The sequence below is a fragment of the Amia ocellicauda genome, chromosome 6, assembly GCF_036373705.1.
Source record: "Amia ocellicauda isolate fAmiCal2 chromosome 6, fAmiCal2.hap1, whole genome shotgun sequence".
In the NCBI taxonomy this organism is placed as follows: Eukaryota; Metazoa; Chordata; class Actinopteri; order Amiiformes; family Amiidae; genus Amia; species Amia ocellicauda.
In genome coordinates this window covers 12,064,884-12,088,816 of record NC_089855.1, presented here as the reverse complement: position 1 = coordinate 12,088,816, position 23,933 = coordinate 12,064,884, and the positions used below count along the sequence as shown (strand labels likewise).

Genomic DNA, 23,933 nt, shown 5'->3' with positions numbered 1-23,933 from the left:
AAATTCGCACATAATTAGTTCAATTATGCAATTGAGAGCTTAGATGGAATGAAAACTAAAAGGACTTTAATCTAAGGGTACCGTAGTGAAATATTGACCCTTTCAAAATACTCCAAAGTAGGTCGTTGGTACAAGCTGCTGCTTAATTGAATAGATAATAAGCTGATTGCACCAAAGGCAACTTCATGGATTTACAATTTGATTAGCTATGCAGTAACTGTTCTAGCGCCACCACAGCAGAAATCTATTTAGCCAAATATATTACTAATCACCCCAGCTTGTGACAATAGCTGGGGAATTGTATAAAGTATAAATCTGAGTGAAAATGCAGCACTTTTTAAAAGTCTAACAGAGAAACACTGATATTTAGTTAATTTATAAACTATGACACTTCGTATATTATCTGCTAGTAACCTGCGCATCAAGGTTTTTAAGTGTTAACAAGCAAAGCCTAGGCCTGGCTATTGTTGAGTGCTTGATGAAAAATACCAAACCATTAGCAGTGTTTTTTTTTTTTTTTTCTCTCTTCCTTTGTTAGATTCACTTCACAAAACAGAAGGCTCTGGTGAATGAAACTGCAGATATTAATACAAAATCCATATGTCATGGTAAAGCTGCAAGGGTAAGCATTTCAGAAATAAAGTTAAATGTGGAATCATCGTGTAAATAGTAAATAGGCGTTATCAAATATGAACATGGAGAAAGGCAAATGACTGAGCATAGCAACTCTGATTACACCTTTTGCGATATCATCCATCATACCAGAATGCAAATGATGAATCTCTCACAACTGACTGAATAAATTGGTGTGTGTATTTGTGTATTCATTCAAGGTGAAAATCATATTTATCTGGAATTATGTTTTGTTTGTGTTTGTTTGTTTTAATTTAGGGTGCTACAGTTCACATCCATTTCACTGGATTGTTTACTGTGTTTAAATGCCCCCTAAAACATACCTATCTCACCTTCCTTTTGGGATACAGAGAATGTATCTTATGACATCCAACCATTAATTGCATTTGTTTACATTAAGTCAATTTTAGTGAAGGATACAGCATTTGTTATCACTGATTTACTATCACACTTTTAGTTAACTTTATCAAGTTAATATGTTTCCTAAAAGGGAGAGTATAGTCACTGAAAGTTAGGCAAGATTCATAACTCAAGACTCAGTTAAATAACTAAGCCTTTAATTCAACCTTTGTTCTCTCAAAGTTCAGCAATCCACATAACATCTGAAGGAGGGCAGGTGAGCACTTTCTTTGGACTATACCTCCAGGGTGACGGTGAGTAAATCTCCTTTAAATGTCTTGAAAGTTACATTTAGAGATCATGTACTCTTGCAAGAAAAATTGATCTATCAATCAATATAATATTTTACCATTAACATTTTGAAATAAGTATCACAATGTAGAACATTATATACAGAAAAACAATTGTATAGTACTGGGGTTTGCTTAGATAAAGATAAGATAGGAGGCACAGTGCTGGATTTATTATATAATGATGATGTCAAGCAAACCAAATAAAGCATTATTGAAGAAATGTGTAAATGTTAAATGAAGAACTATACAGGACTTTTATAGACAGACTTGGGGGGGTTGTGTGGGGTTTTTCTAATTTTGTTTAGAAAAAAACAGAATACAATACAAACTACAATAGTTCAGAAAATCTAATTTACACTTCTTGTTATAGATGTCCTATCTATTATAGATACTGTATATACTTATCATTGCTGCTAAATTTGAAATGTAAATATTAGTAATAAAAATACTTATATTTAATCCAGTCAAGTACATCTGAAAACCGTAAATCCAGAAATGGACCATTCGCTTTTTTTAACACAGCTATGGAGAGCAAACCATTAACCTTTGACTGATGAATATATTTCAACACTGACATGCATATCATTTATAATGTATTTATTGTGCATTTATTCTATGATACTGATCACAATCAGGGTTATATCACTGGTGTTTAGATTGGACTATCTGCCCTTTGAGTCCACAATAAACAATCACACTGCTCCTTTACACTGTAACTTTAACACTCCTAAGTTAATGATGTACTGGGCAAGACATTCAGTGTCTGTGAATCATGCAATTGTGATCCATCAGCACTTTTTTTTTTTTACTCTGTTCTGAAATATATGTTTTCACAGAGCAGTAAACTATCAGTTTTTACTTCACCATAATTGTGCCTGTATGTGTCCTATAAATGTACTTGGATAACTCGCCCTGGCAAAAGGCATTTGCTCATAAATAATTGGCACAGAAAGATAGCTACCATGTATTACCCCTTTAATTCCTCTTTCAATCAGTCGTCACAGTGGTTTCTCTATAGACACAAAATGTTATGACCATCCAGGTATGGCAGAATGGAAAATTATTGCTACAGTATTTTTGTGTCTGCTGGTTACTGAGCCAAATATAGTCTATGAAGCGATAAATACAAATAAACTGAAACATACCAGCATGATATAAATTGCACATTACACTCAACTTGTGCTCTTAAGAACAAGAGATGCATTATATATTATTCATATAACTGATGATATGTGTTTTTCACAGGATATAATACTAGATTATGACTGAGAAGTATTTATTGTCAGAATGTGCAAGATTTGTACTTTTTCAAATGTGAAAAATAATTGAGAAAAAGGGGGAAATAATGCATGCTTAATATTGAATGTACAGGAATGGCTTAAAGCAGTGGTTCTCAATCCTGTCCTGGAGGACCTGCTGGATTTTATTCCAACTAAGTGTTCAATTAAGTAATTGAGAGATCAATTGAACTAATAAATTCCAATATTAGAGCCTTTTAATTATTTTTAACATTAGGGGTTTTAAGATAAGTATAGCAGTCAAATGTAATCTAATTTCTTCAATTAAGGGTTCAATTAAGCAATTGAGAGCTCAGTTGGATCCAAAACCAGCAGGGTAGGGGCTCCTCCAGGACCAGGATTGAGAATCACTGGCTAAAGCAATTAAAGCACATTCACCACAATGATTTTTGTGCCATGCATTGATAAAATAGTCATTGTTCCCTTTACATATGTTTTACATAATTTAGACAAATTAGCAATTACTGAGCCAAAAATGCAGGAATTAATTTAAAATAAAACAACAAGCAAGAGCTCCATTTCCCTGACCCTAATTCTCACTGTTGGCAGAGATGGCCTCTTTCCAGCCCACAGTCATCAAGCTGAGCAAGCAGGAGGGCCAGAGCTATGGCTTCTTCCTGCGTGTGGAGATGGGGACGGAAGGGCACCTCATCCGCTGCATCGAAAAAGGCGGATTGGCTGAGCTGGCAGGCCTGAAGGATGGTGACCGAGTCCTGAGAGTCAATGGGGTCTTTGTGGACGATCAGGAACACGCACGGGTATGCCCATCCGGGGGACTGAGAGTTCAAAGAGCAGGCTGGTAAAATGGACTAAAACTGGAAGATGTATTAATTGCTTTCCTATCCAAAACCGTGAGCCCCATGGAAGGTCTTGGAGATGTATTCAGAAGTCATTTTTATAATTAATTTTAATCTTTCTGTGGTTGTCATAGAACACATTGCTATGAGAGAGGGCTTCATAGTTACCAATAAAATGTTTGAGGGCAGTTTCACATCTGCAAATGCAATAAATCTCATCCTCACTGTCTTATTGAAATTATAGTTCTTTTAAATGTTTCCTCCATATTTTCTTTCTTCCCATCTCCGGATGATTGCTACTGCCCTTCAATTATTTCTAGGACAATGAAAACTTGACACAAGAATGCAGTATTGTCACTTTTCAATTTGAAACCTATCAGTGCGAATGAATGAGGTGATTATTCCTGCTAGGTGGTTCAGCTGGTTAAAGAGAGTGGACAATCAGTTACCTTTCACATGCTGGATGAGGCCACCTATGAAAAAGCAAAGAAAAGTGGCATCAACCTGTCTGGAGTGGATGAGTCCAGGCCAGCCCAGCCGCCATTGATGAATGGGGTGGCAGGGTCAGCTCTGAAACCAAAACTGTGCTATCTGGTCAATGTGAAGGAGGGGTTTGGATTTTCACTTAAATCAACAAAAGGTGAGGAGAAGCTGGAATAATTACTTTTTTATAGTCTACTATTATTCAAAAAGTAATCTTCTATTAATATGCTACTTGATTGTGCTTCATTTTATTTATAAATGGTTTAAAATCGTCTTTACCAGTGTTGAGAAGGGGATGATATAATTTTTAATGTTTTGGAAAATCAGTTACTTAAAAAATAAATAAAGGGGAGGCTCTGAATTACTTTTTCTTGTCATTTAAGTATTTTTAATTCACTCTGTTCATTTGTTTATCTAAAGGGTACCAAGGGATGTTCTTTACTGATGTGAAACCCTCTGGAGCTGCTGCAAAAGCTGGAGTTCGAAACAATGATCGGCTCATTGAGATTAATGGTGAAAATGTAGAGAAGTCCACTCATGATCAGATTGTAGCTAAGGTAAATAGACTGCCTTATGAATACACTAGCCCTGTTAATTTACACCATGGTGGAAGAAACCTCCAGAATATGTACATCTGATAGGATTTAATATTGTCCTCACATCAGCCAATTTTCTTCTGCATGAAACAGGTTTAACTTTCTTCACACAGGGCACATATTGCCCAAGGTTAGAATTCTAGGATCCTGTAACAGTTAGATTTGTAGCATGAAGATCCATGGAATAATATCCTGATTTCAACAGTCTGCTTTGAATGCGACTTTTATCAGGTGAAGGCCTCTGGCAAGAGTGTCACTTTCCTAGTTGTGGATGAAGAAACAAACACACATTTCAGAAACAAAAATCTGAAACTGGGGGCAAGCCTTGCCACTGTGAAGCATCTTCCACATAAACCACGCATTGCTGAGATGACCCGGGGACCAGAAGGATACGGTTATTACCTGAGGGCTGAGAAAAAACGACCAGGTAGGTAAATTGGTAGTATTTATCTTCTCACACTGATTTAATTTGAAAATAAAGTCCCTCTAGTTGAGAGAATGTTAACACACATTTTAAGAGTCTTTTCAATGACTGCCTTCATTATTCCCTAGGTCACTTTATTAAAGATATCGATGCAGGAAGCCCAGCAGAGAAAGCTGGTTTGAAGGACATGGACCGACTGGTGGCCGTGAATGGAGAGGCAGTAGATTCTCTTGTACATGATAAAGTTGTAGAGAAGATAAGAGAGTGTGGCAACAAGTGTACCCTGTTGATTGTGGACGAGGAAACGGACAACATTTATAGAATGGTAGTTGATGATTATTTCTACCCATTCCATTTGAATAAGAAGCAGCTGGGTTGTTTCTTACTCCAAGAAAATTATTCAAGCATTTATTTATGTTTTACTTAAAGATGCAGGCATAAATACTCTGCATATGGACATTTTTATTCAGGCCTAGTATAACATTAAGCACTGGCCTTGTATTACACCGTGCAACAGTGATATTTTGCAATGTAAATACAGTATAATCGTAAATCTCGAAAAACTACTCACTTCTAAATCTTTTATAGTCATTTTGAATTACTTTAGTATAAATACATGTTAATTTGGATTCATATGTTGTTTTTTTCTGGCTTTATGTGAACGAGAAGACACAAAGTCAGCTGTTTTCTCATTGGAAATAGTTACATTCCAAAATATCACTGTCCTGGTCACAAAAGCAAAGTTTATGGGGAATAATAGACCTTTTCTATATTTATGAGGCATAAGCAATTAGGAAATAACGCTTACTACCCAGGAACACAAATTGTGTTACATGGTGTTATTTAAGTTCCTAAATACTGCTAAAAGCTTTATGAAATGTACGCAGATCCAGTTTCTTAATGTAAGTAGTAAATTGGATGAAGTTCTGAAGGTTACTATTATGAAACAATAGTTTTCTATAGTAAAGGTGCTCTATTAACAGTTATCTCTCAAAAAATACTTTCAATAGGCAGGTGCTTCTCCTCTTCTATTCTGGGAGGAAATGAAGGATTGCTTCGATTCTGCACCCGAGAAAGTCCGCCCCACCCATCAACAGGAAGCCCAGCAGAGTTCAGCCGTTCCTGTCCAGCTTCCCTCACCAACACCTCCCCCTCCCAGCGAAGAGCAGAAAGACTACAAACCCAAACTCTGCAAGCTGAGGAAGACCACCGGGGGCTTTGGTTTCCACCTCAATGCAATTCAAGGCATACAGGGACAGTTTGTCAAGGAGGTAAAATGTTTTTGTTTATTCTGTGGAGTTTAAAGTACATGTGAGATGGAAACTACTCACTTCTACTATCACTCACACAAGTACTTGTTTAGAGTGGGTCCATAGAATGATGGATTTTGACTTTCTCTTCCTCCTCCTGTTTGAAATCATTCTATTGCATTTTAATGTATTGTCTCCGCATGCAACCATTTGAAGTTATTTTGTTTCATAGCAGTAACAACTCTGCTGTGGTCGAAATTATTTTGTTTTGTAAATCTCTCTGCTCCACAAGATATCATCGATCTTGGTCATGGGGGTACATTGTCCCATTTAACTTGATTCAACTTGACCGTGTTTAGGTGTTGAAGGGAGGCCCGGCTGATGAAGCGGGCCTGAAGGACAACGATATCCTGATCGAGGTGAATGGGGTCAACATCGAAAACTGCAGCCACGATGATGTGGTGGGGATGATCAAGAGCAGCGGGAACAGCCTGGTGATGTTGGTGGTGGAGAAGGAGGCCTATGACTACTTCAAGGCCAAGCAGATTCCCATCACCACTCTCCTGTTAGGGATGTCTTTGAGGGAAGTGACCCCTACTCCCCCCAAGCCAGCTGAGCCCCAGAAGGAAGAGAAGGAAGAAGAGGAGAAACAAGAAGAGGAAAAAGAGGAGAAACAAGAGGAGGAAGAAGAGGAGAAAGAAAAGGAAGAGGAAGAGGAAGAAGACGAACCTGCACGACCAGCTACCCCCCCAGAGACCAGGGATAGAGTGAGTGCTTCTACTGTGGTGATAGCAAACACAACTAAGCTGACAATGTTTACACAAAAATCAATATAAGCATTTGTAATTATATTTCTTAGTAGACAACAGTGAAGTGAACAGTCAAGGGCATACACTGTACGGCCACGTAATTTGAAGGGAAATTTCTGTATGCCCACGTAACGTTGGAAGATTTTTGGTAAACCCTCCTATAATTCCTATAACAAATTCTGTCATTCGTCCGCCATTCCCTAGTCGAGGAATCGTCAGCTAGGCCTTCCACTCAGGAATTCAGAGCTCTAACCACTGCTGCCCGTATTATAATACCTAGGATGATGTTATGACTTTTTACTACTTACTCCATATCATTATTATTATTACTTACTCCATAGTAACAAAATGGCAGGAAAGACCATTATATTACAATATGGACATTTTTTGATGTTAATTTTTATTTGTAATATATTATGTATTTGGAAAGGAAAGTGTTGTAAGCATGTTGACATGGTGTTCAAATTCAGCTTAAGGTCCAGAAAATCTTATTTTTAAGTAAGAAGTTTCTCTTATCTTATTTTTAAGATGTATGGTTTTAAGCCCAAGGGGAACAGGGGAGTTGTCTTCAAGTAGACTTCATCCTTTATGATCAATTACGGACACTTAAAATAACAAACAGTGTAATCATACTATGTATAGGACTTACATCGTATGGTTATGTTTTGGACCTTGCTAGTTATTTATTACAAACTTTCTGACTGATATTTCAACCCTTATTTTTAAAAACTGGTAAAATATATGAAAGCATCTAAAGGGGACTCACTACAAAACATTGTTACTGGCTGTCAATGGAAGCATAATGTAGGCTTGGTATTTTGTATCATTTTATGTTGAGATTAATTTCAACATTGCATATTCAATATATCAGGTATATCTCCTGGGAATATAAAGGCTCAGTATTACTGATTGATGTAATTTAGGTGAACAGTATATCAATATACTAGGGAGTATGATTTATGTTGTCTGTAGTTTAGTTTGTGTTTTCAAATTTGCCTGATAATTCATTTTATTTTTTACAGTCGGACTCATCCTCCTCATCCTCCACGGATGAGGATGAAAGGTTCTGAAGAGGAACACCTTCAAAACTATCTCAGATTAGTATGCCGACTTTGTCTTAATGTTAGCTGAAGTTTATCTGGTCTCTCTAAGCTGTGAACAAATCAAAGCAGAGACTTAAACAATTTCTTATATGGCTCAGTGCAGAGTTGTGGAATATTTAAATTAACCTTTACACTTTGGTACACCTGTAAAAACACTGTGGATGTATTTTTAAAAAGCCATTGTGTGATAAGATAATGCATATATACATATACACTCTGCTTCACAGTCCACTAAAGCACCTATTGCGTGTTTATGTATATGAGTACGTGTATATGTAAATACCCCAATTCAATCGCACTGTATGTACATTGCATTGTAAACTGCTTCACAGGATTAAGTATCTGGAGTTTCTGTATTTAAACCATAAACTTGTAATGCTTCATGACATTTCAAACTATCAGCTATAATGTCATGATCTTTACAAACCCTCTGTGGGCAGATTATCTATACCAGGACATGAGGCTGATTTTGTCATTTAGATTTTACCTTAACTTCAAGAGATGTTTAATTGCCTAAATAGTATTAAAATAAGCCAATTCAGAAATGGTGCAATTAAACCTCCATTTTGAATACTCCAGCTAGTCTGGACAAATTCTTGGCTTTCCAATGTTAACAAACTCTCTCCTATACAAGAATCACCTGCAGGTGTATCCAGTTGTATTCATGTTGAGTTGAGCTGCATTTACCATATTAAATGTTACTCTACAAACATTTATATTGTTATGTATTGACATCTTGTATTGACAAATACAAAGCATATTAGGGCCACGTAGGGAGTGTTTTTTTTTTCCTCTCTCAAAAATGGGGTGCACAGGAGGAGGATATATTCTGAGATAAAAGTCCCTACATGGCCCTAATACACTTTGGTAGAAATTAACCTTTGTGATGTGCACAATAGCTTAGGTTATTCAGAATTCACATTTCAGCTGTATCAGTACATCTGCAACAGCAGGGGTCAAAGAGCAAAGTACTACATTCTCAGATAATGCATTCTCTGAATTGTTGCTGTAGCATTTATTGTTTAAATTGCTCAACAGCATATTGCAACAGCCAGTCAGTGTCAAGTCAGCTGCAATACATCCGCTCACAGAACAGATGGAGAAAAAAGTACAACCCTTATATCTGAGAAGGTCATATGTTTGTATTATAGCAAACCTGCTTTAATATTTTTTTGTAAATTCTTGAATGTGCTGGATTGGGCATTTTGTCTCTTCTGTACTGACAATTTACAAACGCATAACCCCCCCACCAATACATTGTCGTAGCCTTGTTATCCATTTACAGGATCATGGATAACACAGAAAAGGAAACCTAACTGCTTTTATATATGCGCATGCAGACTTGTAGTCGAGTCACGATGATCTGAGTCCTTGATTTGAGACTCAAGTCTAAAGTTGAATTTAATTTATGAACAACACTTCAGAGAAAGCCCAGACTACAAAGATTAGTTGGCCTGTTTCTCCTTGATTTAAATTTAACATTATCAACATGAAGGAAAACAGAAATCTAAAGAGACCATTTCCACTGTCAAGTTTCCTAATGATGTAAATAACACTAGTTAATGAAAGTAATCAAAATTACATTGTTCTATACAAATGCAAAATTCTTGTAGTTGCCCTGCACAATGTTGTATATTATACAATCATAGCTCTCATTGGGTGAGTCTTACACATTGAGCCTCCATCTCACGCCTTGTTAAAATCTAATTCATTTTCAAATAAATAAGCTTTGTGCACACCCCTCCACCAACATATTACATTGCATTTTAGTGCTTGAAAACCCAGTAAGCCTTAGACAATGACTTCAGCCAAATAATAAATAATAATAACCGTGCATTTCTTTCATTAACTCCTGTTGCCGGACTCGAGTACAACAAGTCTGATATGCACACAAAGTTTTTCATCAATTACAAATTTAAAGATTAAAAAGTTAGTTAAAAATCACATTTCCCGATATTATATAAAAGTCTCACCTCCTTTGAACAAGATTTCTCATTGCAAGAACCGTAGAAGGTGAAGAAATAGTGCAAAAGTCTTCTACACATTCAGGAGTTACGTGCATGAATCTTATGAGTATGACCAATACACTCCATCGTTACTACACTTGTGTTGTTTACTACTGTGAAAACTGACTGTTATTAAGATGAAAATGGTTAAATAGCTCACATCATTATAGAACTCCCAGGAGGCTCTGGTGGCATCAGCCTTTCATGAACAGTACAAAGGTTATCTGGATCACGCTGAAGAAAGTCTGTGAAATGATGAACAATTGCAACTTCTAAAGAGTCGAGCTAGAAGACAACAGTTAAGTATAGAGGAGGTCTGAAGGTGTTGGAAAATTGCTGAAATGTGATGGTTTAGTGACTGCAGCAAGGTACATAGACATGGATAGTTTAATCCATGGTATTAATTTATTTCAATAAGGCTCTATTTATTCTGGTGTTTTTGCATTTAACACAAAGTTTTAGTTTTCTTACTCATCACAACAGAAAACTGCCTAACACTTTTGTACAGCAGTGCATATCATACTACCTGTTTTCTGTGGCTTCTGGAAAGGTTATGAATAGCAAAAGGCCATAAGGCCTGCTGCTTGAAAACAAAGAAAGGTATTTGTGTGGCATAAGATACATTATGATCTTTAATTTTGAGCATGTTAGTTCTCATGCTCGTGTAACTTCTCAGTTTGCTAAAACACCTATTGTGAGATTACAAGACATTTCTCTCCTCCATTACAGATAACAAATGTTTGAACAATTGATGAAATACATATTACAGCCAGACAATAATGCAAAAATGCAGTTGTGTTATCTGAATCGAAAACAAAACCCCTATTCCAGTTTAATATAGTTGTTGTTCCTTGGTCGGAATTACCCCAACAGACGCCACAAAGAACAGAAAGATCAAATGCATGAAATCACTTCATTTATTTAGTTCCCCCCAATGATATATAAAAAAGAGCTCCAAGCCCACATGGGATTTAAAAGTTGCATTTAAGAAAGGGTGCATTTAGGTACCATATTTTTCTGGTTCCCAGTCCTTTAAAGACCTCAAAAAAAAATAAAAAAATGCACTAATGCATTCTGTACTGGACAGTTGAATTTTTTTTTTTTAATCATAAAACTTAATTGTCAGCTACCAAATCAAGTTACTACACTGATTTCCTAACTTGTGATATACCAGATATGTATGGATCTCATTAAACACATAGCATACAAAAATACATTTAAGATAGTTAATAAACTGTAGGGTTTGAAATATTTTAATGTTAGATTGTGTTCCTATATATTTATTGTATTTTTCTTCCACTTCTGAACTATTCAGATAAATATATTAAACATATAATTACATACATGTTACAGATAGGATCACCTCTTCACATTGGGATGACATACACACACTAAATCAAATAAGCTAAACTCTCTACCCGGCCACTTTACGATGCACTGCACTATCAACTGCAATTTAAATGCTAGGTATGTGAATTTTAACAGGCTTTGTCATCACGTTGTAAACATGCTTATAACTTACATCAATTGTCTTGCTTAAGATATGTAATTTAAGAAAACAATACTGGATAACAAAGGTTTCAAATACATTAAGTGCATACATTTAATTGCCATTACACACAGGCTGAAAGGGCAGTATATTATAATGGAGAGCATTATTTATTCCAACAGGGCAAATACAGTTAATTAAGAAACAAACAACAATATAAAAATGAAATCCCTTATAATAAATGTATATCTCCCTCGTCTTACACAACATGAAAAAAACAATAACTGATTGCAAAAGGCTATTCCTGATTCAGGAACAGCTCATGGTGTGTTTGTGTGTATATTATAATATATACACACCTGAGTTCTTCTCTCAGTTGCTCTACTGTTGAGATACTCACAGTATCACAACGCCATGTGCTTTTCTGGCGCTTGCTTGTGTGCGAGATATAAGAACAAGATACTGGACAGAGCACTGACCAGGAAGATGACATCAAACCAGCGATGATAGAAACTGAACTGCAGCTCCCCCAGCACCTCAGTCACGATGGTCCGATACTCCAAGGGCATGCTCATGCGCATCAGCAGCACCGACGACACAAAATACATCCCCTGCACGTGAGAGCGGGGCGCAAACACCACAGAATCAGGTTAATGTCTAACAGGGACTTCATTTGCACACTCATTAAACAACACTGGAATGGATTTTACTGCAAATAAACTGCTTCGTATTTTTCTAAACTCAAAACAACATAAATACACAACTCAATCACTATTATATAATATAACTGTATGCTTTTCCAGTTACAATTACTGAAGTCGTTAATAAATAAATAAAGACTGTTTACATGGAATTTTGTAAACTCACCATTATTTGTGCAAGAACCAGTACTATGACATTGGAAGATTTACTGCTTGAAATGGCATAGAAGAACTGAGGAGAAAACAAACACATAGAACATTGTTGTGTTTACTTTCCTTGGCATGGATTCAATTCAGTATCCTGGTTATGAATTTTCAAGTGAAAATACTAATTGCCTACCTTGGTAAGTGTTATCAATAAGCCTCTGATAGAAGTCACAATAATAATTCCAACTAGGATGAAGGATATATGTTGCGACCAAAATTTCACCTGTGGAAGAAATACAACTTTTTAGAGGGGGCAACACATGAAACAAATATGAAGCTGCTGAATTCTGTGTAACGACTCAGATTTGTGTAATATGTTTCACAACTTCACTTGACTCAGTATTCCTGTCTTCCATTCCACTTACATCAAACTGTATGCCCAGGTAGTTGACCGTGATCTCAATTCCTCTGGTCACTGGGTCTGTTTTACCAACACGATCAAAAACAATGTTGATTGTGGCCTAGAATCAAATCAGGATAACATACTGGTCATAATGTAGCCTCTTTCAAGAAACATTTTCCTCTTCCTTTAAAAAAAGACAAGTGTACACTACTGATGGATAAACTGTTCCAGATGTATAATTTATAGAAAGGAAACAAAAGGCATCATAATGTAATCGCCCTTATTCAGTTGTCTTAAATAAATATTGCAACAATTACATTAACTAATATCTACAACCTAAACATGCAAGTAAGAGAGAGAAGTAATGAAGAGATCCTTACCATAAAGATTTTCCAGACACAGTATATGGAGAAGAAGTAACCTAAGAAGTTGAAGTACTTCCCCTGAAATGTTTTGGAGTACTCAATCCTCTCCTAAAGGCAAGAAAAGAGTTTCATGGTTCTACAATATGAAATAATAATTGAAGGTTTAGTGAGGTCTGCCAACTGTTAACTGTATTTACTTTTAAACTTAGTGCATTGGTCCTCATTACATACATTTATTTCATGAATCCAGCTAGGAGACAAAGGGACACATTTATAAAAGTTGTCATGTTAAAATATGAAAAACAAACATCCGATAGTACCAAATAAAAATAAACATTTCATTTGCTTTTCCTTTACTGACACTTCTCCATTTCTTATAGGTTTTCTCCTCATAAGGAAAACAGGCATTACCGTAGCACAACAGTAAAAGTTAAATTGGGTATGCAAAAACACAACCAAACGGAAACAAAAAGTTGGCGTTCACCTGCCAGGTTCAATACGCATTTATATAGAAATAGATTAAATAAATAGACTTTGGAATTTTTTTACAAGGAGTCACTGCAGTACAAAGGCTAACTTGATGTGCCTGCTTACAAGTACAGTGGGGGAAAAAAGTATTTCATCCCCTGCTGATTTTGTATGTTTGCCCACTGACAAAGAAATGATCAGTCTATAATTTTAATGGTAGGTGTATTTTAACAGTGAGAGACAGAATAACAACAAAAAAATCCAGAAAAACGCATTTCAAAAAAGTTATACATTGATTTGCATGTTAATGAGGGAAATAAGTATTTGACCCCTTCGACTTAGTACTTGGTGGCAAAACCCTTGTTGGCAATCACAGAGGTCAGACGTTTCTTGTAGTTGGCCACCAGGTTTGCACACATCTCAGGAGGGATTTTGTCCCACTCCTCTTTGCAGATCCTCTCCAAGTCATTAAGGTTTCGAGGCTGACGTTTGGCAACTCAAACCTTCAGCTCCCTCCACAGATTTTCTATGGGATTAAGGTCTGGAGACTGGCTAGGCCACTCCAGGACCTTAATGTGCTTCTTCTTGAGCCACTCCTTTGTTGCCTTGGCTGTGTGTTTTGGGTCATTGTCATGCTGGAATACCCATCCACGACCCATTTTCAATGCCCTGGCTGAGGGAAGGTGGTTCTCACCCAAGATTTGACGATACATGGCCCCGTCCATCGTCCCTTTGATGCGGTGCAGTTGTCCTGTCCCCTTAGCAGAAAAACAACCCCAAAGCATAATGTTTCCACCTCCATGTTTGACGGTGGGGATGTTGTTCTTGGGGTCATTCCTCCTCCTCCAAACACAGTGAGTTGAGTTGATGCCAAAGAGCTCGAGTTTGGTCTCATCTGACACAACACTTTCACCCAGTTCTCCTCTGAATCATTCAGATGTTCATTGTCAAACTTCAGACGGGCCTGTACATGTGCTTTCTTGAGCAGGGGGACCTTGCGGGCGCTGCAGGATTTCAGTCCTTCACGGCGTAGTGTGTTACCAATTGTTTTCTTGGTGACTATGGTCCCAGATGCCTTGAGATCATTAACAAGATCCTCCCGTGTAGTTCTGGGCTGATTCCTCACCATTCTCATGATCATTGAAACTCCACGAGGTGAGAACTTGCATGGAGCCCCAGACCGAGGGAGACTGACAGTTATTTTGTGTTTCTTCCATTTGCGAATAATCGCACAAACTGTTGTCACCTTCTCACCAAGCTGCTTGGCGATGGTCTTGTAGCCCATTCCAGCCTTGTGTAGGTCTACAATCTTGTCCCTGACATCCTTGGACAGCTCTTTGGTCTTGGCCATGGTGGAGAGTTTGGAATCTGATTGATTGATTGCTTCTGTGGACAGGTGTCTTTTATACAGGTAACGAGCTGAGATTAGGAGCATTCCCTTTAAGAGAGTGCTCCTAATCTCAGCTCCTTACCTGTATAAAAGACACCTGGGAGCCAGAAATCTTGCTGATTGATAGGGGATCAAATACTTATTTCCCTCATTAACATGCAAATCAATTTATAACTTTTTTGAAATGTGTTTTTCTGGATTGTTTTGTTGTTATTCTGTCTCTCACTGTTAAAATACACCTACCATTAAAATTATAGACTGATCATTTCTTTGTCAGTGGGAAAACGTACAAAATCAGCAGGGGATCAAATACTTTTTTCCCTCACTGTATATCATTCACCCAGAGCAAAGTTGCACTTGCTTCTAATTGTGTATTTTAGACAATGCTAAATAAAGCCTGGCCACTTCCACCCTAATTCCTGACTCATAGCTTCCTTAAAAATAACAATAATAATAGAACACTCTGGTCTCATCCAGACAGACCACCTTCAAAGTGGCAAAATGAGAAATTGGCCGGGACAGTAAAAAGTAGCTCACTGACTTTCAAGAACCCTTCACAGGACAACACAATCAATCACTTCACTCTCAATTTGGATACATCGCTTTCCCACTGAAGGTACTACTCAGACTGAGCCCACTTGTTTGTTTGGCTTGACTATGACTGTGTGTTCAACACCCACAGCAATAGAAACGAGCGCACCTTGGTAGCCTGTAGATCAACAGTTTCCAAAAAGAGCTGTCGACTGAGCTCCTCCAAGGCATCGACCTCCTGCTGAATCAGAGTCAGATCTGACCACCCAGTCAAGGCTTCGTAACAACATGCAACACACACAGCCGAAATAGAGCATGCCTTCACACACTCTGCCTAAAGCTCTGTGCTGGAAAATACTCACAGGAAATTAAGTCAACTTCTTTTTTTTCCCCTCTCTCTGTTCATAGCTAAACATTTAACATATTTAGGGAAATTTATGTTCTGGGAGGTGGCTCTTTGGGGGAAATATTTTAAATGGCAGAAAGTCAGATGGTTGAGAAGTATAGCACCATATGGCTGTAGTGTTTGTATGTCATAATGTTGAGTCAAAAAAATGTTTAACATGGGATGCAAAACTTTGAAAATTTACATTTTTCTATGACCAATTAATTAATCAGACCAAAGAGCTTAAAAGTATGACTCAAATGCATCCCTGTTACTTAAAAACTCTGAGTCACGTTCAAATAAAATGTAGAATTGGTTTCTGAGAGATTGTGTCCTGCACTTCCCAAAGTGCACACTGCCCCAGATAATTGTGTTCAAAAGCTTCAGAAACTTTCAAGAATTGAGAGGATTGAAAGGATACTTTCACTGCCTGGAGGTGAGGATGTGACACTCTTTATCCTTGCCCAGAAGCCTGTCTGTTTGTTCTGGTCTTCTCCCCTCTGGTACATCATCCTTCGTGTCACAGCGATTCTATGTTGTAGATAAACATGCAATGGATATTAGCAAGACCAGGGAAAGGACCACAATACTTTTCAGAACACGGCACATTTCTCAATATCCCACATGTGTAGATATATATTCTTTGTATCATACAACACTACTGGTCAAAAGTTTTAGAACACTTGCATTTGTCCAGTTTTTATTGAAATGTAAGCAGTTCAAGTCCAGTCAATAACCTGAAATGGTACAAAGGTAAGCGGTAAACTGCCAGAGGTTAAAAAACAAAGTTTAGGTTACCAAAAACTGAAAAATAATACAGACATTGAGACATTAAACTGCGTAAATAAAATAAAAAAAACTGGAAAAATTGAGGTTCTAAAACTTTTCACCTGTAGTGTATGTTCTGGGTTTTTGTAAGTACTGTGGTAAAAGTGGAATACATAATTCAAACATAATAGTGCATTATAATATATGTAACTATACATTGTTACAGATCAACCTGCTAGCTGCCCCCATATCCTTTTCAACACATAAATAGCCATATCCTGTTTCAAGAGCAGTCTGCCATATCTGCTCTTTTTTTTTTTTTTTTTACAGAAATAGATCATAATACACACAGGGTTTCAGAATGCTGAATGTTTTTTTTTTGTATGTGGATTATTCGTGTACTGACTCTTTTTCTGCTTCATTCCAATGTACAGTACAAAGGCATGCAGTCCATTTCATTAAATTTAAGGGAAGACCATGTTTTTTGTTCATTTTATTTATTGCTATTTAACAACATTACAAACGTGTTTGTATTTGCAAGATGTGTTTCCCCTTCATCAAACACTTAACTTTCCTTAACTATTCATTAAATTGATTCATTATTAGGTAAACTGTGGATTTGTTATGACAATGTACATTTCTCATTTCAGTTGTTTCTTAATAAGTGAAGAAAGTGGCTAAAATATATTTACATACATATATACATATATATATATATATATATATATATATATATATATATATATATATATATATATATAAAGCAGTCCTAAAGGACATATTAAATAGATTAATTACCTTTTCTTTTTGCTTACTATCATGTCCATTGTCTGGAGCAGCCTTCTCTCCAAGGCCAGTATGTCACTGTCTGTCACGTTCCTTTGAAAGTGTGAGATTTAATTAGGTTTTACTTCACTTCAGATACAGAGATTTCAATCAAAACATACAGAAGGACATTTAAATACATAGCAACCTAAACTGAAATAGAGCTGACACAAAACTATTTGCTGAAAAGCTGGAAGCAGAGGCAGAGGCTACATGCCACAGAAACACACAGATTCTTACCATTAAGACATGCTTTTTAGTCCAAGCCAGTCATGTTCACAATGGATTTAACTGCAGAGTAATAAAAGCCTACCTCAAGAAATATGACATGTAAGTGTAAGGGCAGTTAACAGCACCAAAGCCAGAGAGTAGAGCCATGAGAGTCACTCCTATGACACCAACACGACTGATGAGTTGTTCTATAGACAGGATCCCTAAAAAAAGAGACATGGTACATCAACATAAAATCTGCAGCTTCAGAAAATGGTCCAAAACTGAGGGAAAAAATATCAAAATGATCAATGTTTACTCAAAGAATCCAAACTTCTCTAATACTTAAGATCCTTGTTTGGAAGAGATTGGTCAACAATGTAACATTACTTGTCTGGCTAAATAAAATAAGATTTTTAATTATACATTAAGGTATGAAATAGCATGGCAAAACATTGGAATAATTATATATTTCAGTATGCAGGTCTTTATATAGAAGATTCTCCTTAATCCAAGCTTAATTTATGGTCTTCTATCCTTGTTGATTAATTTCGCAGTTAAAAAAACATTACCAAAACACATAAACCCACAGCTGCCATCTACTGCCTGCAGCTAGAATTGCAGCCAACTTTCTATCAGCCCCCAATCAAAAGATAAGGAAAGATATTATAATTTTATAATTAACCAATGTTGCATGCTATATAGGAATTTCACATGAAAATATAGACAGATAGATAGACAGATTCTATTTTGATTGTAAGATGTGCATCGTCAAGTTCGACACTCACCATGCTTTGGACTAAGAATGGGAAATGGGTCACCGAGCTTCCAGAAGAAATACATGAAGGTAAACCACACCACACAGGCAAACAGAAGCTTCTGTCTCTGCACTGAATTGAAGAAAAATAAAGATCAACTGAAGTGAACCATCAATGGCTCCTGTTCAAACCAAACAACAAAGTCTTTGATACTTGTTCCAAACTAGGGTCTTACCTAAACGTCCAAAATGACAAACAACAAAAAAATAAATAAACGTAATATCATATTATGTTGCTCCAAAAATTTGTGTGAACAAATACTTATTGAATCCACTGTAAAAAAGATGTAAATAATAAAATGGAAAACATAGTGTAACTTAGTAGAAAGTACTTACATAATCTAATGTTGCTGACCACAAAGTATCCAATGTAGAAAGGTACCACAAATATAAGGACCAACAAAATGACATACAGATTCAATTTCCAGTGAAAATACCTAGAACTAAGAAAAGATTAAGAAATCACAAGAGTATCTTATGAATCAGGGGTGTCCTGCCAAGAAGAAGTGGGTGATGCATTTTAACATTTAAAAAGAACAACATGTATAATGGTTTCTCTAGGATAACGACATCAGACAAACAGTGAAATGCACAGGCCCTCCAACATGAAATCCAACATGAAATCACAAATATGGTTTTCATGTGCACACACTACTGCCTGAGGACTTTTAACAATAAATTATATGCAAGATGTTTAAACTAGTGGCTGAAACTGGTGATGTTTAACTATATTGTAACAGGCTATTTGCAATTTAAGATAAATGTTGTGTAGGCCTAAATAAAATTAAAAAATTTAAAAAAAAAACTTAAAACTGATTGTGAGATGATGCATTTAAAAGTACAACACAACAACTATAGTGATTCCAGTATTTGGGAACTGTAGGTCATTTCAAGTCACAAACAATGGTGATATTGTGATACTTACGTGCTACTTAAAACACCCAGTATCTCAAAGATAATGAGTTCAAACATAGTGCAAGAAAATGCAAAGGTCACAGAGAACACTACTTGCACAATATACTGGCGAACCTATAAGGGTGAAAAGGGGCGAGAGAGAAAGAGAGAAAATGATGCAACTTCTGATAAAAGATGCAAACTCTTTTCAAATGGGATGATCTCATTATTTTAATGTATTCAGTAGTATATATTTGTTGTTTTGTGTTTTTAGAATGACATTAGAGAGGTAGACAATGGCCATTCCGGATAAAATAAGGGGAAAGTATTTTTTTATGATCTTTGTGCTTGACCATAAGTAGTTTAAGTAGTAACATAAAAGGACTGTAAATGGTTACATCCTCATTCTCAGCAACATTGCAAAAATCCTTTACACTGTTACACTTTCCAAACCGACCCAATGCTACACTGGCTCTATATGCACTTTCAAACCTGACAATATGAATCACACATCCTTCAGGATACCTAAAACTATATCGTTAAATGAAAAGATGTTACCTCATAGTCCTTGAATAACTGCCTCATAAAGAAGAGCCACCCAAAGCCAAAGAATAGCACCTGTAAACAAGCATAATCATTGATCGATTGAGTGGTTTGTATTACTTCTATTTCCTTTATATTCGTATTGATAAATTGCAAATGAGTGACAAATGCAATAACAAAATAAAAATGAAAAACAGATTAATAAAAATGAAAAAGCCTCACAAAGTTGTCGGCTGAGGACATTTAGCCTAAGTTTCCTCGATAAATGACAGTAACCCCATTGTTAGCTATAAGCTTCATGTGTGCTCCCTTTAATCTGGTTTACACGTATGTACATTATTTCGATGTCTGATATGAGATTGAGTGTATCTACCTGGGAAGTGATCATTATTATGGAGTCAACGAGAAAAGACATCTTGACCAGTGCAGTACAAAATCCACGTCGAGACTGAGGGGTGATCTTTTAAAAAATGAGATAGCCGTGTGTTTATAGAAGTGAATTACTGAAAAATAAAAACACTTCTAACTCCGGCTTCTCCCATTGTAAATACACGCAAGTTGAAGGTGCGCGCATATGTCATTAGTTGAAGCCTAACATCTATCGTCGCAGAATATGACGTACAGCTCATGTTTACATTGGTCCCGTACTTGTAACGTAGATTTCCGCAGTTCTGCGCAGATCTCATTGGTGGAGAAACGCAGATCTGCGCAGAACTGCCGAAATCGGCGCAGTTGCGCACATCAGACCACTTCTTCATGGATATTCTGTGCAGAGATGTTCTGTGAAAGTCGATGAGATGGGAAAGGTCCAGAATAGGCAGTTTCAAGATTACATTTCGTTTTAGCTCGTGAAATCTTGAATATCTCACTTAATAATGCTGCAGTTTTTTTTGTTGATCCTTTTTTGCCATTGTTTTGTATTAATTTCGGACATTATATATATATATATATATATATATATATATATATATATATATATATATATATATATATATATATATATATATATATATATACTATTAGGCTCAGGAGCAGAAAAGAAACCTTAAAGTTTGTTGATAGTATAAGGTTAGGAAAAAATAACAACTACAGTTTACAGAACCATGGATTTGAAAAGACTGCTACTGAAACTGAGCAAGTCCTCTTTAAAAGGGCACAGGAAACTTGACTTCCATATAAATGTCTCCAGATGCATGCTTGAGATCTAAAAGTTGCCTTGGGCAATGGCTGTGTGTTCTGCTGTTAAGGGCTTTAGAAATGTATCCTTGCTAACCAATGTGTAGAGGTCAAATATACTTTTGTGTATGTCAATTTCTGTACATATATCCATACACTTATTCACAATATTGTGTTCTAATGTGCTGTTAGAAAGGACTTATGAATATGCAGATGTAGCTGTCTCAACAATAATCTTTCAGAACTCGACAACAGAGCAGGGTTGATCCTAAGGTCTGAGGGGAAACTCTTCCAGTTATTATCACAATGAAATATGGGCTGTTAATCAGGTGATGTTGTTCTTTTCACTTTGTAATAAAAATAGCATTTCTTAGATTAATTAATTTCAGGATGTACTGATTTGTAGAGCTAAGTGGATGTATTTTCTGGAATTTTAATGAGACTCCTCTCTGGCAAAATCTTGTTTCATAGAACTTTAATTGAAGAAGATAGAAATACTTAAATCATAAACATATTTTTCTGTAAATTTGTACTGGTTTGATTTATGTCTACACGTGTAACTATATAAAACCCTTTGACCCTTTAAATATAGATACAAAATTACCTTACAAAATGTTGAGGCTGAACAAAGACATATTTTATTCATAGTATATCGTGTTTAATAACATTCCTTAGATAGTCAATGTATATCGTATTGTATTTATGTAGTTTGACAAATAAAAACAAATGAATATAGATCTGATTTCATATATTCTCCTGAAGAGGGCAATAAAGTGTAGTAATTGTAGGGTACTTTACTCCTAACTTCTTAATTTTTTGCTTCATCCCTAAAAAGGATAATACTTAGATCAAAATCGCTGTGTTAAGTGGGGAGGTGGCAAAGAGCAGGTAAGACAGATTCGAAGCAAAATGATTCTTGCAAAATGCATTAAACAAAATTAGCTTAATAGCCAGAACAAACAGGACAGCTCTTTTGTAAAAATGTACAAGTTGAGCCCATGTCTTAGCTCTCCCCTATTTATTTATTAATTTATTTATTAATTTGAGTATATAAATTCAATTAATACAAATAACACTAGCAAGAACAAGCACCTTGCATGGCCAAGCATGGCCTAATCACAACAGTAATCATTGTTATGAACAGAATCTGTAATTAGGATTGACAGCCCAAGATTGGATCTTGTCTGAACATTTTGACTGGCCTACGTTTCAGACATTCAAAGTCTGAGTTCCAACTACGGCAACTGAAGGGAACACAGACAAGAGAAAGTCACTCGTGGCAGCTGTGTTACATATACATTGAATGGGCTGTCTTCCAACATTATTATTAAATGGTTTTAAAGTAGTAATTATATAAGACACATAAGCGCTCAGTATTTGTCAAGAAAGTTTAAAAATATCTAACTCTAGATATATCTCCTTGGCTAGTGTCTCTACTGTACAGGATCTACCATGGAGATCAAAATGTTGAACAAGAAAATGATTAAGGCTTAATGGTAATGGTATAGTTTAAGAGGTTTCTTGAGTTAAAATAAAGCATCTCTCAAGTGAGCTGTTTCATTGGGAAAACACACCAGTCTCGCAACACTGTTTAAAATCTTAGCCTGGATATTTCATTGTGTCAGTTTCAAATTTAATGTGGCATGCAGTTATTTATAGCGCTTTCGAAAAATGATTTCAGATTGTTTAGCTCAAGGTAAGGTATGAGTTTTTATAGCATTTGTATTCCCTATTGATTCCCCAATCAATAGATAATACAATTCCCCAATGAGGCATACTTTCAAAAAACAAGGACCAAGTCTAAAACAATGATCTACAATTTTAGAAACGCAAACCTTGAAGGTATGAGGCGGCACTTAGAAGAGTTAGACTGGAGCACACTGGATACAGAGTCAGTTGAAAATGGATCGTTATATTTTAAGAATATACTACCTGAGGCTCAGGAGAAATTTGTACCAAAACTTAGTAAATTGATGATCAAAAAACATTTCCCAAAATGGTTTAACAGAAGTATGCAAAAAAATATCAAGAGAAATAAAATGTTGTATAGCGCATACAAAAGGGATAGATTAAACAAAATACAAAGAATATGTTGAGCTGCAAAGAGATCTTAAGAAGGGGATCAGGAAAGCAAAGAGGGAAATAGAAAGAAACAGCTCTAGGAGCTAAAACTAACACAGAGCTTTTTTTCAATAATACAACAGCAAGAGGTCAATAAAGGAGGAAGTGAAATGGGTAAAGGCTAAAAACTGAAGTATCTTAGAAACCGAACAAGATGTGGCAAATGCTCTAAATGAGTATTTCACAGAGGTTTTTACAAAAGACAAAATGGATAACATGCCACAGGGTAACAACCAGTCCAGTCAAACCCTAAGAGAGATCAGGATAAATGAGGAGGAGGTACTAAAGGGACTAGAAGAATTAAAAACAAACAAATCACCTGGGCCAGATGGTATCTCTCCAACAGTACTTAAAGAAATGAGGGAAATGATTTATAGGCCGCTAACTCAAATATTCCAAATGACACTTAGAACAGGGGATGCGCCAACTGACTGGAAGACAGCAAATGTCAAACCAATCCACAAGAAAGGGGACAAATATGAGCCAGGAAATTACAGACCAATCAGTCTCACCTGCATCACCTGTAAAATGTTGGAAAAAAATATTAGACAGAAAATAGAGGAGCATCTTAATGAAAACCATATTCTTGGAGATAGTCAGCATGGGTTT

General features: G+C 36.2%; 2 protein-coding genes across 2 annotated transcripts; one reads left to right on the top strand and one right to left on the bottom strand.

Annotated features, from left to right (window-relative positions):
• Nucleotides 1–393: 393 nt before the first annotated feature.
• pdzk1 (PDZ domain containing 1) lies at nucleotides 394–8,799 on the top strand. Its single transcript, XM_066706155.1, has 10 exons — nucleotides 394–622; nucleotides 1,216–1,286; nucleotides 3,173–3,381; nucleotides 3,832–4,060; nucleotides 4,324–4,460; nucleotides 4,731–4,926; nucleotides 5,052–5,248; nucleotides 5,934–6,194; nucleotides 6,533–6,940; nucleotides 8,005–8,799. Exons 1-10 carry the CDS (start codon nucleotides 570–572, stop codon nucleotides 8,050–8,052), a joined length of 1,809 nt encoding a protein of 602 aa, XP_066562252.1. The 5' UTR covers nucleotides 394–569; the 3' UTR covers nucleotides 8,053–8,799.
• A 2,191-nt stretch (nucleotides 8,800–10,990) lies between these two features.
• LOC136750965 (Golgi pH regulator) lies at nucleotides 10,991–20,636 on the bottom strand. Its single transcript, XM_066706156.1, has 14 exons — nucleotides 20,401–20,636; nucleotides 20,043–20,102; nucleotides 19,516–19,619; nucleotides 18,927–19,033; nucleotides 18,562–18,663; nucleotides 17,877–17,997; nucleotides 17,537–17,617; nucleotides 16,392–16,501; nucleotides 15,755–15,843; nucleotides 13,212–13,304; nucleotides 12,854–12,949; nucleotides 12,622–12,711; nucleotides 12,448–12,513; nucleotides 10,991–12,191 (listed from the first exon to the last, which is right to left on the bottom strand). Exons 1-14 carry the CDS (start codon nucleotides 20,440–20,442, stop codon nucleotides 11,985–11,987), a joined length of 1,368 nt encoding a protein of 455 aa, XP_066562253.1. The 5' UTR covers nucleotides 20,443–20,636; the 3' UTR covers nucleotides 10,991–11,984.
• Between the last annotated feature and the right edge of the window lie 3,297 nt (nucleotides 20,637–23,933).

Bases quoted from the DNA above. Each gene is read 5' to 3' on its own strand.
- LOC136750965 (XM_066706156.1), bottom strand. From the start codon at position 20,442: ATGTCTTTTCTCGTTGACTCCATAATAATGATCACTTCCCAG. The intron at 18,664-18,926 runs GTAAGTACTTTC...TCTTCAATTCAG, and splicing joins GGTCAGCAACATTAGATTAT to TGCAGAGACAGAAGCTTCTG. The intron at 13,305-15,754 runs GTGCGCTCGTTT...TCTTGCCTTTAG, and splicing joins TTGATCTACAGGCTACCAAG to GAGAGGATTGAGTACTCCAA.
- pdzk1 (XM_066706155.1), top strand. From the start codon at position 570: ATGAAACTGCAGATATTAATACAAAATCCATATGTCATGGTAAAGCTG. The intron at 623-1,215 runs GTAAGCATTTCA...GTTCTCTCAAAG, and splicing joins GTCATGGTAAAGCTGCAAGG to TTCAGCAATCCACATAACAT. The intron at 6,941-8,004 runs GTGAGTGCTTCT...TATTTTTTACAG, and splicing joins CCCCAGAGACCAGGGATAGA to TCGGACTCATCCTCCTCATC.